At 49.7% G+C, this 13263-nt stretch overlaps 6 protein-coding genes across 6 annotated transcripts; 2 read left to right on the top strand and 4 right to left on the bottom strand.

Moving 5' to 3' along the window:
- Positions 1-696: 696 nt before the first annotated feature.
- BKA67DRAFT_592908 (myo-inositol oxygenase) lies at positions 697-1713 on the bottom strand (the record flags this gene model as incomplete). The annotated part of the gene is made up of 2 exons (XM_046104878.1): positions 697-753; positions 811-1713. The coding sequence occupies 2 exons, from the start codon at positions 1711-1713 to the stop codon at positions 697-699; spliced, it is 960 nt and encodes a 319-aa protein (XP_045956873.1).
- A 676-nt stretch (positions 1714-2389) lies between these two features.
- Positions 2390-3919, bottom strand: BKA67DRAFT_519135 (uncharacterized protein; the record flags this gene model as incomplete). Its single annotated transcript, XM_046098070.1, has 6 exons — positions 2390-2538; positions 2588-2687; positions 2737-2843; positions 2898-3323; positions 3374-3635; positions 3683-3919. 6 exons carry the CDS (start codon positions 3917-3919, stop codon positions 2390-2392), a joined length of 1281 nt encoding a protein of 426 aa, XP_045956872.1.
- A 1314-nt stretch (positions 3920-5233) lies between these two features.
- On the top strand, positions 5234-7238 carry BKA67DRAFT_294463 (MFS alpha-glucoside transporter). The gene is made up of 2 exons (XM_046096033.1): positions 5234-7094; positions 7173-7238. Exon 1 carries the CDS (start codon positions 5330-5332, stop codon positions 7034-7036), a length of 1707 nt encoding a protein of 568 aa, XP_045956871.1. The 5' UTR covers positions 5234-5329; the 3' UTR covers positions 7037-7094; positions 7173-7238.
- BKA67DRAFT_294451 (acyl-CoA N-acyltransferase) lies at positions 7200-8389 on the bottom strand. The gene has a single exon (XM_046096032.1). The coding sequence runs from the start codon at positions 8269-8271 to the stop codon at positions 7363-7365; it is 909 nt and encodes a 302-aa protein (XP_045956870.1). The 5' UTR covers positions 8272-8389; the 3' UTR covers positions 7200-7362.
- Positions 8390-9594: 1205 nt separating this feature from the next.
- Positions 9595-11497, top strand: BKA67DRAFT_294467 (CAIB/BAIF family enzyme). Its single transcript, XM_046096034.1, has 2 exons — positions 9595-11173; positions 11223-11497. Exons 1-2 carry the CDS (start codon positions 9722-9724, stop codon positions 11412-11414), a joined length of 1644 nt encoding a protein of 547 aa, XP_045956869.1. The 5' UTR covers positions 9595-9721; the 3' UTR covers positions 11415-11497.
- On the bottom strand, positions 11394-12705 carry BKA67DRAFT_294559 (uncharacterized protein). The gene has a single exon (XM_046096035.1). It carries the CDS (start codon positions 12508-12510, stop codon positions 11581-11583), a length of 930 nt encoding a protein of 309 aa, XP_045956868.1. The 5' UTR covers positions 12511-12705; the 3' UTR covers positions 11394-11580.
- Positions 12706-13263: the final 558 nt, after the last annotated feature.

Raw genomic sequence — 13263 nt, 5'->3', positions numbered from 1 at the left:
TTCCGAAACTTTAGATATAGATTCTGGTAGATTCAACTTCTACCAATCCTTTAAAAGAATATTCCACAAGGTCTCCAAGTGGACATGATTCGCCTGACGAACACTCATCTGGAAATTCTTATGTAATAAACATTTGTCCACTTGACTTCTCTTATAGAAAGTCACTTGTACAGACTTCCTGGCCGTATAGAAGTCGCATAACTTTATCTTCTACTGGTGTGCGGTAGATGATCGACTAAATCCTATGTTATGCAGTTGCTTTTTAGTAGAGTCAGAGATGGCTCAACATCATTTTTACGAAGACCGCGTCGACCAGTCTCGCTTATAAAAATTGTGTATCCAACATTTACCTAATTTAAGATATTGATAGTGTGTCTATTTGTTAATATTTGGAAAGTATAGTGTATAATACAGAAACAGGGCTAAGCGCAAGAACACCAGACATCATTATTACAGTTAAGGGAGCAAGCAAAACTGTGTGGTGGCGGAGGTTGTTAGCCAACCTTGTGCCCATGTTGTTTATAGAAATGATTCTATCTTTCCTCAAAGCAAGGGACTACAGTTATGTCTCCTTGCCGAAATCGCTACTTGCCTCATAACGTGCCTATAATAGGCATTTAATTATTTAACCTTTTTTTCACATCAAAACCAACGCTTTATCGTAACAAATTCAATATTTCATAGCCATGAAAACCTTTACCACTCGACAACCTTGTTGGGGAAGAACTCATTAATGAGCTCCATATAGTAAGGCTGCGAATTATGTTAGCAAACTCGATTCCAGAATATGCGGCATAAATTGGTACTGACCTTGAGCTTCTCGGCGTCAGGGACGCCATCGCTCTTGCTATACAGATCGTAAGGGTTGAAAGCCTTAACAGCCTCCAACATCTGGTGGTCATGTTCGTCCATAAGGTCTCTGTAAGCACCCTCCTTGTGCCATGGGTAGAAAGAGTGGTAACGGATCATGGCCAGAGCCTCAGCGGGCAGGGTGGACTGCTCCTTGACAACATGGTAGAGATATTCGTCGTGGCCCCAGGACAGCATGATGTTGTCTAAGCCGCAGCCCGGAGAGTAAATTCCGAACTTAGTACTGTAGATAGGGTCATTGATATCGGGGTTGTCCTTGAAGGAACCGGGGTAGATGATCTTTTCGTCGAAAGCACAGCCGACGGGGAAGGTATCACCGACGACATCCCATTGGCCCTGTGATCCGTAAAAGTAAAGTAGCTTTCCAAGGTCGTGAATGAGACCCGTCAGCTGGAACCATCGGGGCTTGCCGTCGCGGCGGATGGCCTCTGCTGATTGAAGGAGATGCTGAATCTGGGACAAGCTCGTATCAGGGTCGGAGTCGTCAATCAGAGTGTTTAACTTCTCCATTGCCTCCCAGATGGTCATATGGTGCTTCTCCCTTGTCTTGAAATCGTTTCGTGCCTTCAAGTTGTAGGCAACAGTCTGTTTTGTGTGCTGCTCGAGGTAGAAATTCTTAACGCGGTCACAAGCGTCCTCGTATTGCCTGAACTGTGTCTTGTCCTTCTCTGAGTCGAACGCTGACTTGGCATTCCAAGCATCCTCTTCCTCCTTCTTCTTGGCCAAGGCGGCCTTCTTCTGGTCCTTCAGAACATTGACAGCGTCAATGTCGTCGGAGAGCTCTTCGAGCTTGCCACCATCACGGTTGCTAGTATCGTGGTCGACGAGAGCGCCTGGTGCCATTGTATCTGAAGTTCTTATAAGGTGATGTGCGGTAATTGAACGGTTTTAAGGATACGAGGAGTCAAGTTCTTATAGTTGATGGTGTAGAGCGGTCATGAATTGAGATGCCAAATTCAACATCACAGGGTGCAATTCCAGCCATCGATATATACTAGATCCCATCACTTCTAGTGGGGACTGATGTAAATGCACTTGCCATGATTTGCGTCGAATAGTAGACGCCACATGCGGTGAAAATCGCCGAAAGCCAGTCTCGCTTAGGCCAGTGAAGTACTGAGGTACACACCCTCCACTCCAAGAGAGGCCAAAATCCCCGATGCACGACCCAAAGGGAAATCGTTTGCAGCAGTCCACGGAGAAATGCGCGTTATGCCTCCCACTTGTACTCCAGCCCGCATGGTAGTTCATCGTCTACTCCTTTTTCGATCGCATCTGGGCAGTTCGCTGAGATTTGCGGGGTAGAAAGACGTCACCCGGGGATTCCATCAGAATTCTAATCTGCATTAAAGTCGGGATGGCTAGTATCCCTGCTGGTTCAAAACCGCATCAAACTCCGGCGTGCGATGTATTACCAAGCATTTCCAAGCCTCTGACGGGTTGATCGAGTGAATCCTGACTTTCCTCAATGGTCACGACGGGCATGTATTTTGTCAATATTGTCAGGAATGCGTATTTTCTAGCCATCTTCATAGGTCGGTATCCAACCCCACCCTCTCATCAGTTGTTCTTGAATTGCTTTGGTTGGGCGCGCATGGTTTGTTTCAGTCTTTCTAAGTACTTCCAACATTGCTTCCTGGTCTATTCTTTCTTCAAACTGGTCACCGACTAGGCAAATGTGAGCCGAAGTCAATCTCGCCGATCTGGGGAAACTTACACATGGCAATGCCCATTGAGGCAGTAAATAAAGCGGGAGGGGTCCACTGGTTAGAAGCTCCAATGCCGCAGATCTGGCGCATCAAATAGTCGACTCGTTTCTTTCAAAATCAGTCAAACTGTCCTCGTTTTTGTCAGTTTGAAACCTACCGCCATAGCCTTAACTGCAGCTCCTCTCCTCGTCCCCACTCTTGGTATTGCAGGATCGAACTGGGCTAGAAACAACTGAGCTAAAATATGGTGTTGCACACCAATTACTGCCAGTTCGTCAATATGACTTTCCTCGGATTGCGTTAAGAACATCAACTCACCATGACAACTTGAATGATACCAGATCTGTGGAAAGGTATCTGCAGCCATCCGTTCTCTAAAGAAAAACGGCTCAAACGATGGCGGCCGCATTTCATCCCACTTTGTACATTGCTCATTAAGGTACGTCCAACGTGATGGTGTATGATTGACCTCTGAAAAGCAGAAGTTGAGAACATCCGCCAGGTTGACTACCGCACGGTTCGACCAGGTGTAGTCGTCTGTAGGCTCAAGGGAGCGGTCGACGATGCAATGGTTAAGGCTCATCTTGACAGGTGATTGTGTGCTCATAGCACTATAAATCTCCTGGCGTAAACCAACCCAATATGAGGCGGCACTCAAGCTACCTGGTAGCATGATCTGATCGCCTACATTTACAAAAGCATGAATTCCAAGTAAATGGCCATGACTATCGTGTCCTGAGCAGGCTGAGATTCATAGTTAGCTGCCGTGGGCTGGAAATACTTTTCGGACTCACCATCCATTTCCTCCAACATCCGCAGAATAATAGTAGCAGCGAACAAGTTCTCATCGGAGACTGTGTATGAGTTGTTCAACATTGGTATAAGATAACCCAGACATTCGTCGTGGTATCTATTCGAAGCCAACGGATCGTAGTCACTCGTTTGGCTCAAATGTCTAGCTGCGATCGCGAATATTGCTTTTAGCAACGTTGGACACATTATGGCACGTTGCGGCACCACTAGTTCAAAATTACGCAACGGATCGCAAAGGTCAAGCTAGAAGAGATGTCAGATAATGAAGCTCAGATGATGATGGTACTTACGCAGACGGCTAGCTTCTGTACGTAGTGCCGAAACAGACACGCTTCTGCTTCGTTCATCAAAGAAAAGGGACTATTGAGTGGCAGATGGGAAAGACTACCAACGCTTCTAGTCGGCGTGGGCAGTTGGACGTCATGTGAGTGCGATCTATGGGTCTTCAAAACAGGGCTTTCAGAAACACCTCGATCTGAGTTATCCACCAATACCCTATTGGGCGGTGATGGTTGTGATCGTGGCATAGTAAGAACTTGAGGTGAGCTGCCGGTTTGTCGCATCTCCATTGGCGATTCACTCGCCGAGATATAATGTCGTGGCTCAATTTGTGCATGACTACCGGACCTTTCAGAGGTGTCATCTTTGAGAGAGTCAGGCGACCCAGTAGAGTCTCGTTGGTGCGTGGAAAATGCTTCGGGCGGGTGGTCAAGTATCAACGACGTTGTCTCGTCGATATATGTTACTGTAGAGGTCTTAGTTCAACATGAACTACAGCTGGCAAACTACTCACAGCGTCTAGGAACCTTGAGCCATCTCTGATTATCCTTGAACCTGCCTAAGCCGGAATTAATTTGGGACCATGCTGGCGCCATGAGGACGGGACATACCTTTGGCAGGCTTGAACTTGAAAGCATGTTTGCACTCTCGGCCCGAGTGAGAGCACCGAGAGCACCTCGGTATCAGCCGGTCACATTTCAAATGGTTCTCCCGGCACGGAAGACTGGCAGCATCGGGGAGGCTATAGTCAGCGAGATGTTCCACTTAACAGAGTTGTACGGGAGAGGACACGGAAGTGAGAATCGTACCATGGTGTTGCCAGTAGCTCCGCTTTCTCGAATGAGGGCATTCGCGTTGTCGTTCCACGGGCAGGCGTCCACTTGTAAGCCGCGAATATCTCATCACTTCTATGGATTCTCGAACACGGCCTGGGAACAGTGGTATTAGAAATGATCGTCCAGAGATGGGCAAAACGGCCGAGAGATACCGCAGGGAGCGGCAGGGGTGAGCAAGCCTAGCTGACTGACTGGGCTAGGACCCCAACGTCATGCGACCTGGAGCGCGGGGAAAGTACAACGGGCGGGCAAATAGCAGCATGAGAAACTCGCATTACTGCCAGGTAATTCAAGGCAAGTCCCCGCAAAGCCCACTAACGAAGCAAGCCCAGGGTCTTTCCCCGGCTTATCTCAAACCCGTCAGACTTTTACTTGCCCCACCACCACATCCAACTGCATAAGTGCACTGCCGCCACAGCACAATAACCCCCAGAGGTGAAGTCAAGCGTGATTCTCGGCAACTGCGAGACCATCGCCATGCTGTGTCTTTTTATGTTGGGCTGAGCACAACAGGAGCATGCGATGTGTTTCTGGGTCGAGTGTCGAATCGGCATTGCAGAATCCCGACCCGAGTCAGTCATGGCTTGGCTTCGCTCCATAAGTTCTCTCCACATGGTCGACGAACCCATGTGGAGACGAACATTGGGTCACACATCGCAAGAAATTTCGAATTCTTCCTTCGCTCCCAGCACGACACGCCAATCACCCGCATGTGCGTTTCAGGCAAGTCGATACGAAGGTTTGCCATAGATCAGCTCCCCCACACGCTACTAGACGCAGCCTCTGTCGTCTCACTTCGACCTATACCCCAGACACGCGGAAATGGCGTCTGTTGTAGGCCAGAGGCGTGAGGAGGACATGGCTGAAGAGCCCTCAAAAGCGCCGTATCCACCGGAGAAGCAACAAGATGAGCACGCCCAGCAAATGAGGGATCTCATCCAAGATGCGAAACAGGCCACAGAAAAAGAGCACCGGATGACCCTATTGCAGGGCATCCGGCTCTATCCGAAGGCTATTGGCTGGAGTGTCCTCATATCCACGTGCATTTGCATGGAGGGTTACGATGTCTCCCTGGTTAACAACTTCTACGCGTTCGAGCAATTCAATCGGAAGTATGGAGAGCAGCTACCCGATGGAACCTGGCAGGTACCTGCTCGATGGCAGGCAGGTCTTAGCAACGGTGCCACTGTAGGCGAAATCATCGGACTGTTGCTGAACGGCTGGGTTTCCGAGCGTTTTGGATATCGGTATACTGTCATGGGGTGTCTCGTCCTCATCATCGCCTTTACCGCCATCTTCTTTACGGCACAAGATGTCGTTGCGCTGCAGATTGCCGAAATCCTCTGCGGTATTCCCTGGGGTGTGTTCCAGACGCTCACCATCACCTACGCTTCAGAAGTCTGCCCGGTTGCCCTTCGAGGATATCTGACAACGTACATTAACTTCTGCTGGGGCATCGGTCAAGAGATCGGCATTGGTGTCATCATGGGAAACATGTGGCGGACGGACGAATGGGCCTATCGAATCCCCTATGCTCTACAGTGGATGTGGCCTCTTCCACTGCTCGTCGGAATCTATCTTGCCCCTGAAAGTCCCTGGTGGCTCGTCCGGCGGGAAAAACTCGATGACGCCAAGAAGGCTTTACTTCGATTGACGAGCTTGGACAAGGAAACCGAGTTCGACGCCGACGAGACAATTGCCATGATGGTTCACACGACAGCCCTCGAGCAAAAGATAACCAAAGGAGCAAGTTATCTGGATTGCTTCAGAGGTACCGACCTCCGCCGCACAGAAATCGTCTGCATGGTCTGGGCAATTCAGAATCTCAGTGGCAATTCCTTCTCCAACTATTCCACTTATTTCTTGGAGCAAGCCGGCTTATCCTCAAGTAACGCCTATGCATTCGCACTAGGCCAGTATGCCATTAACTGTGTCGGCGTCTTCGGTGCTTGGGGACTCATGAAATGCGGGATTGGTCGAAGATCACTGTATCTTTATGGCCTTATAATGCTGTTCTTTATGCTCCTCATTCTTGGCTTCCTAGGACTAGCACCTGATCGAACCAAAGCATCTCTGGCAACAGGGGCAGTCATGCTGGTTTGGGCCCTGTGCTACCAACTTACCGTCGGAACTGTGTGCTACTCGTTGGTATCAGAGATTTCCACAAGAAGACTGCAGATCAAGACTGTTGTTCTTGGGCGTGTTCTGTACAATATTGTCGCCATTGTTTGTGGTGTTCTCACGCCCTATATGCTGAACCCGGGTGCCTGGAATTGGGGCAATTTCACAGGGTTTTTCTGGGCCGGCGTCTGCTTCCTGTGTATCATATACACATATTTCCGGGTCCCAGAGCCAACTGGTCGAACATTCGCTGAGCTGGATCTCCTCTTCGAGAAGCGCATCGGGGCGAGAAAATTTGCTTCTACCGAAGTGGACGTTTTTGGAGAGGCATTAGACCCAGGGCTGGCCGACATATATCGGGACCAGATTGCCATCGCCAATTTGGAGAAAGACCTGAAGCTGCAATGAAATGCCGCTGTAAAGGGTTACATGTTGCTATTGATGACCATATACTGAAGATTGTCACGTGAGCTTTCCTACCTTTTCATGATGCATATGCTGCCATAAGAATCCTATAACAAACAATACTGACTAGCCATAACAGTGGAAACCATGCAAATGTAATTATATTTAGAGTTGAGTCAACACTCTGTGGCAAGTTGAACCTCGCGGGAGCTCGTGCTACTTGCTTAGAAATAATGTCATGACTCCAAAGTTGTCCGCTTACCCGTCACAACACCCAAATGTACCATAATTACCAACTTGAGCCAAATTAACTTCGTCAAATATTAAGATCATACCACACACCACCCTTCCTCCTCCGCCTCGAGAAACTTGTCCTTCTCTTGTTTTTCGCGTTCAGCTTCTCGAATCGAGTGCCACATGTTTAGTTTGACATAGCCGAACGGGTGAAAGCCTGCAGAGGTAAACAACCTGGCGCTGGAAGCCGTTGACGTGAGTGTCACAACATTATAGCCCAAGGAAGCCGCCTTCTGCATTGCGTATGAGGTGAGTGCCCCGCCGATTCCGTGCCCTCGGGCCTCTGGTAGCACATGTATCGCGTGAACAGAGGCCACCCCAGCAAAGCAATGGAGGAAGCCCGTCCCGACCGGATCTCCGTTCCGCTCGGCCATGAACAGGCTGAACTGGTTCCGGTGGAGCGATTTTAGCATCGAGTAGTACGTCCGAGTCCATTGTCCGATGCCTGTCTGTGAAGCTTGCGGCGCCCAGGTCTGGACCCATGTCCGAACACCCAGGGCATTGACGTCTGAAATAGTCACCCCGCTCGGTGGTTGAACATAGCGCGTCATCTCCCTCGGGCGTAGACCAATCGCCATCGTCGCGGCCTCGTCGGCGACAGTGAAGTTCTTTTGCTGGAGAAAATGCTCGAGCCGCGCCTGATCGCCGGGGCCGGTGACCCAGCTGAACTGCCTGTTTTGTAGAGAGTGCATGACTATATTTATGGCGGTGGAGATGTGCTCGTCTGGCACATCCTGATGCTCCAGCAGGTTGTGGACCTCAGATCCCGGCGGCGCCTTGTGCCATTGAACGATCCAGTCGCCTCCGCCGTACCGCTGCGGCTCCGCGCCCACGCTGGCGCTGACGTGTCTGGTAAGCTCGAATTTGTTCTTCACGTACAGCCGCTGGAGCTGCTCCTTTGTGAGCGCCTCCAGCTTGGGATACTCCGTCGGCAGTGTATCCATCACCAAAGAAGTTATTGATGCGTGCTATCTGTCCTGGGGAAATCTGTACGTAAATGCCTTTAATTTCTTGAGCAATGCGATACGTGTAGAATCTCAAGGTTCATTGACACAGGTGCAAGGAGGGGAAGTATTGCCAGTCAGCATAAGCTCATTGAAGTGGGGTAAATCGCAGTTATCCGTAAGCTGCGACATGGAAAGTTCTGCCTTGACCAGGTCTATTCTCATTTCAAAGCTAAATGTTTTACCCTGGCGAATTGCTGTCAGTTTCAGGAATGATTCTTGCACTAGAGAAGAAGAGAATGTCAATTATGGAGTGTGGCTCCAGGCGTATACAAGATAGTTCAAAATCGTCTAGCTTCCAGCGCCACACATCACCTATGCTTGACCGACTATTTGGACGGCCAACGAGGCAATCGTGACAGTTAGGCTCAGCTCAAGCTATATAGGAACGGCATATTGATAAACTATGATAGTATAAATGTACCACATGTTCGTGTTTTGGGGTTCGAAACAGAAGTCACGTAGTCTTTGATATGATGGCTTCTGCGAAGAACCTTGGTTTCTCTACTAACTTTTGTCCTCAACAGCTAAGTAGAGTTGAACTGCTTTACTGTCGACTGGACAGCAATTCAACAGTTATGTCGACCGCGAACTTATTAGGCACAAGACCATGATCGGTTTGCCCCTTCGGATATCACCCGCCTCAGCTAGGGTCTACGCTTCCACCCCTCCTCAGCCGGAAAGAACGACATTCGTTGAACGTGGCAGATGAATACATCAGTGTAGTTGAGTCATTATAGTCTCGTGGGTGTACAGAAGTGAGAATCGATAGTAAGGAGGTTGACTTCATTCTGCTATTTGCATGACGAAAATTAAAGGTAAGCACACAGTGAGGGAGCGAGCTGCCGTCCATGGACACATAAGCCATACTAGCCAGCGCAGTTGCAAGAACTTGAGCATCTATCGCGGCGGCTACCGCAAATATCATAATTCCATATTAGCATACAGCCTTTCCAACTTATGGCTATGAAAGGCTGGCTGGACTCTACTGGCTCCCAATGTTTGCTCCCCATTATATCAGGTTAGACGTAGAACCAGTTTCCAATCTTGACGACGTGGAGAAATCCTGATAAACATCTTGGTCCAGAAACGCAACATCGGTCACATCTGCTTGCAAATAGTCACCACCCCAGGCAAATGCCGTGGGCTGCTATTGGGACCACGCATTGCCGATGCCGAGCACGTCAGACATGCATGCTGCCCCACCTACTATAACAGGAATGCGGGATGCAGCGAGACTGCGTGCATGTGTATGAAACACTTTACCCGCGGTTTGTGCCTCTCGCCGTGCCCGTCTTAAAGACAGATATAGCTGGCGATTTCGAACTACAGACGCAGTTCTTTTGTCCTTAACCAAGTGGTCTAGGAAGCAGAAACGTGACAAACCACGATGGCAGACTATACAATCCAGAAGGAAGCGTCGCGCATCTTTCGAGACGTTCTGCTCCAAGATGAGCGCCTCGGTCTCCCTTCTGAAGTGCATGAAGCGGCGTCCCGAACCATAATTGATACCGAGACACCGATCGCCAAGCCGTTCCTCCCTGCGCCGACAAAGGCCAGCGAGACAAGTACAGCGCTCTGGGCTCTTCTTGCGACGTACGGGAACGCGATCACGAAGCAGCGCTTCGGCATCGAGCAGTCGGTCACCATAAACAGCGATGTGGCAACGCTATTCATCTTTGCATTCATGCTGATCAAGTTTGGGGACAAGAGCATCGACGACCCCAAGATAGTGCCCCGCTACCAGAGGTATGACCTGCATAAGCAATATCTGCCATGGCGGCGGCTCTGCACCAATGTCTATCCAACTAAAGATGGAAGATGGTTTCATCTGCATGGGAGTCTCGACTCAACGAAGAGTTTGCAGATGGTGGGGCTTCCCGCTCATGACGATGAGAAAGATGAGTTGAAGATCATCCATCGATATTGCGACAAGATCAGAGAATACGATGCGGAGTGGCTTGATATTGAGGCAAATGAGCACTGGAGACAAGCAGGGTGCATCGCACTGACAAAGGAGGAGTACCTTGCGGGTGAACATGGTAAAGTGGTCGGGCAGGACCCGATATACATAGTCGAGGCATTCCCAGGCAAAACATTGCCGCCGATTCCGTGGCCGGAAATCAAGAGTAAGGACTTTCGACCGCTCGAAGGGATCAAGGTGCTCGATCTCACCAGAGCCATAGCTGGACCAACCATTGCCAGGCTCGCGGCGCTTTTTGGGGCCACTGTAGTACGAATATCTAACGATAACTTATCAGAGTTGGGCGCTATCTTGGTTGAAAGCAACCTTGGAAAGACAGACGTCGATCTAGATCTTAAGTCTGATTCGGGCCGTGTAGCTTTGCTTGGTCTGCTTGAAGACGCCGACGTAATCCTTGATGGGTTTCGGCCTGGCGCTCTTGACCGTCTCGGCTTTGGCCCTAGATACGTCCATGAGTTTGCAAAAAGACGGGGCAAAGGGATCGTATATGCACGCGAAAATTGCTATGGTTGGAATGGCCCACTGTCCCATCGTAGCGGTTGGCAGATGATAAGCGATGCAGTGGTTGGTCTGTCCTGGGAAATGGGTAAGTGGGTTGGTGTAGATGAACCAATCGTACCACCTCTGCCGAATGCCGATTTCCAGACGGGCATCATCGGTTGTGTGGGGATTATGAACGCGTTGGATAGAAGAGCAAGAGAAGGTGGAAACTATCTAGTATCCATGTCCCTCAACCAGTACAATAGCTTCTTGTTGTCTGTAGGGTCTCAATCCCCGGATGCCCAGGAAGAATTGCGGGAGAAATGGAAGGATATGGATTTCCGTCACTATGACAACATGAACAGGATCTTGCGAAAGGTAAGTGTGCATTGTCTTCATGTTATTCAACGCCACTAACACCGGAAAGCTCGTGCCGGCGATTCCGAAAAAGGTACCAGAATTATACTCGTCGACGTATTTCGAGACAATATCAGCGGACTGGGGCATAGGGCAAGAAATGACCATCCTCCGTCCAGCCGCAGAGTATGAGTTGACCAAATTGAGGTATACCCGTGGGAGTTCCGAGAAAGGAGTACACCGTGCAGAATGGTCAGAGTAAGAGTGTTAGAGAAGAGCCCAAATTTGGAAGGCAAAGAGTACCTAGTGTTGAGCGCCAGGTGAATTTCATCGTACAATCTTTATGGTCTGAGGCGTCCGCTATCTCAGTGATGAGGTCTGGCCGTAGTCTGAGGATCACCAAATTATATCCAATTCTCACCTTCACTTCAATCGTCTTCGCTCATGTCAGTGTCATTATCCTCGTCGTCATCTTGCATCCCGTGGTCCCCTTGGTCCATCACATGAATGGGCATAAACCTTGCGGATGGAGCTACTGGCTGTGAATTTGGTGTCGAATTCGCAGTTTGTTTCGCAGCCTGAGGTGTATGTGCAGTAAGCGGTTGCCCGGAACTTTGAGCATTTTGGGGAATGCGGACTCGCTCTGCTTCAACTGTAGCGATAGCCGCTTGCCATTGCAACGCTTCTGCCTTCATCCATCTTCTCGAGCGAGGAGACCAAGACCGAACTTGACGTAGCTTATCAGCGAAGGTATCTGCGGTGGTGTGTTGAGGTGGAGGAGGAGGAGGAGGATGAGGTGTCAACTTGCGAGCCTCATGCTGATACTGCCGCAGTTGCTGATGCAATTTGTCCTTCTTCTGTGATTTTGGACCTGACTGGATCTTCGGCAATCTCGGTTGGAAAGACCTTGACCGTATTCGTCCGTTGCCCTTAGCTATCATGCTCTTTTGCATTTCCTCTTCCGTGATAGGATCATTGGTACATTTCTTATACTGGTTCTGGTATGTACAACTGGCGCACGCATGCTTGATAGCACTGTTTGCCAGAACTTCTGGGGGCGATACTATGCATCGCGCAAAGGGCCCATTCTTCAAGAGACAGTTACGACAAGGGTTTGGATTAATTTGGCCGCATACGAATATCATTATAGAAGCAAAATCATGAGCGGTCCGTGGCACAAAACTCCCTTGGTGGCGGTAGGGATTCCACTCAACCTGTCTCAAAGTTGGCTGATGAACAAGGGCTGTTGCTAGAGGGTGTATGGGTTCAGGTGTGCTCTTGAACTCAGGTGGGAGGCTCTGAAGGGCTGTTTGCCATGCTGATATGTCGCTACCAACCTGCAAGCCGCCAGCATCCATGTACGACCGGCCCTCTACCAACGGAGAAGCTGTCTGGCTTGCACTTGCGGACAAGGACTGGTCTGTTTTGGGATTAGCAGCTTCATGGTCGGCTGGTTCGTTTCAACTTGGAAGCCAGAAGTCTTGAGAGCAAGACATACCATTATGTTGCAGGTCACTGGAATTGGTAGATTCTTGGCGCTCAGCATACCAGTCAGCAGCAGCGGCGTCGACTGCGGAGCGGAAGTTTGATGGCCGCTGTGAACTTGTCATTCTCCAAGATTGGGAGGACACAGACTTCCTATCGTGTCGTGTCGCGTCGCGTCGCGTAACAAATTATTCAATAGTACCCCTCCAGTGATGCTTTCAGTCCTCAAAAGTTTGTACGCATCGAGATTAGATGTTTCCTAAATGTCACGGAAGGCTTGTGACTCGATGAAGAACGATGGCAGATGTGGGCGCCCGCATCAGGAAAGCCCCTCTGGTATTCGCGCCGGACAAATTTGTGGTATTATGTGTAATGTAGCGTCTCCAGGAACGTTGAAGTTGCAGTCGCACTGCCGAGGATCAAGTGGAGTCAGGGAACAGGCCTACCTTGGGAAGGCTTGCTCAAGGCTCGCTACATATACACAATTACTGTAGTAACTAAGTTAAGCCAAGGTTCCTGGAAGTATGGAGGCACTACCATAAGTAATCCGCGGGTGGCTCAGGCGTGAGGGATTGCACTAATCGGCCCGCAAATAGCGCCTTTCAGCACCATTCAGTGATTTACAT

The sequence above is a fragment of the Truncatella angustata genome, assembly GCF_020726525.1.
Source record: "Truncatella angustata strain MPI-SDFR-AT-0073 chromosome Unknown BKA67scaffold_5, whole genome shotgun sequence".
Classification (NCBI taxonomy): domain Eukaryota; kingdom Fungi; phylum Ascomycota; class Sordariomycetes; order Amphisphaeriales; family Sporocadaceae; genus Truncatella; species Truncatella angustata.
This window is presented reverse-complemented; position numbering and strand designations above follow the sequence as displayed.

Excerpts from the sequence above, each read along its gene's own strand:
- BKA67DRAFT_294559 (XM_046096035.1), bottom strand. The coding sequence starts at position 12,510 with ATGGATGCTGGCGGCTTGCAGGTTGGTAGCGACATATCAGCATGGCAA.
- BKA67DRAFT_294463 (XM_046096033.1), top strand. The coding sequence starts at position 5,330 with ATGGCGTCTGTTGTAGGCCAGAGGCGTGAGGAGGACATGGCTGAAGAG.
- BKA67DRAFT_294451 (XM_046096032.1), bottom strand. The coding sequence starts at position 8,271 with ATGGATACACTGCCGACGGAGTATCCCAAGCTGGAGGCGCTCACAAAG.
- BKA67DRAFT_294467 (XM_046096034.1), top strand. The coding sequence starts at position 9,722 with ATGGCAGACTATACAATCCAGAAGGAAGCGTCGCGCATCTTTCGAGAC. Across the intron at positions 11,174-11,222 it reads TGAACAGGATCTTGCGAAAG|CTCGTGCCGGCGATTCCGAA; the intron begins GTAAGTGTGCAT and ends AACACCGGAAAG.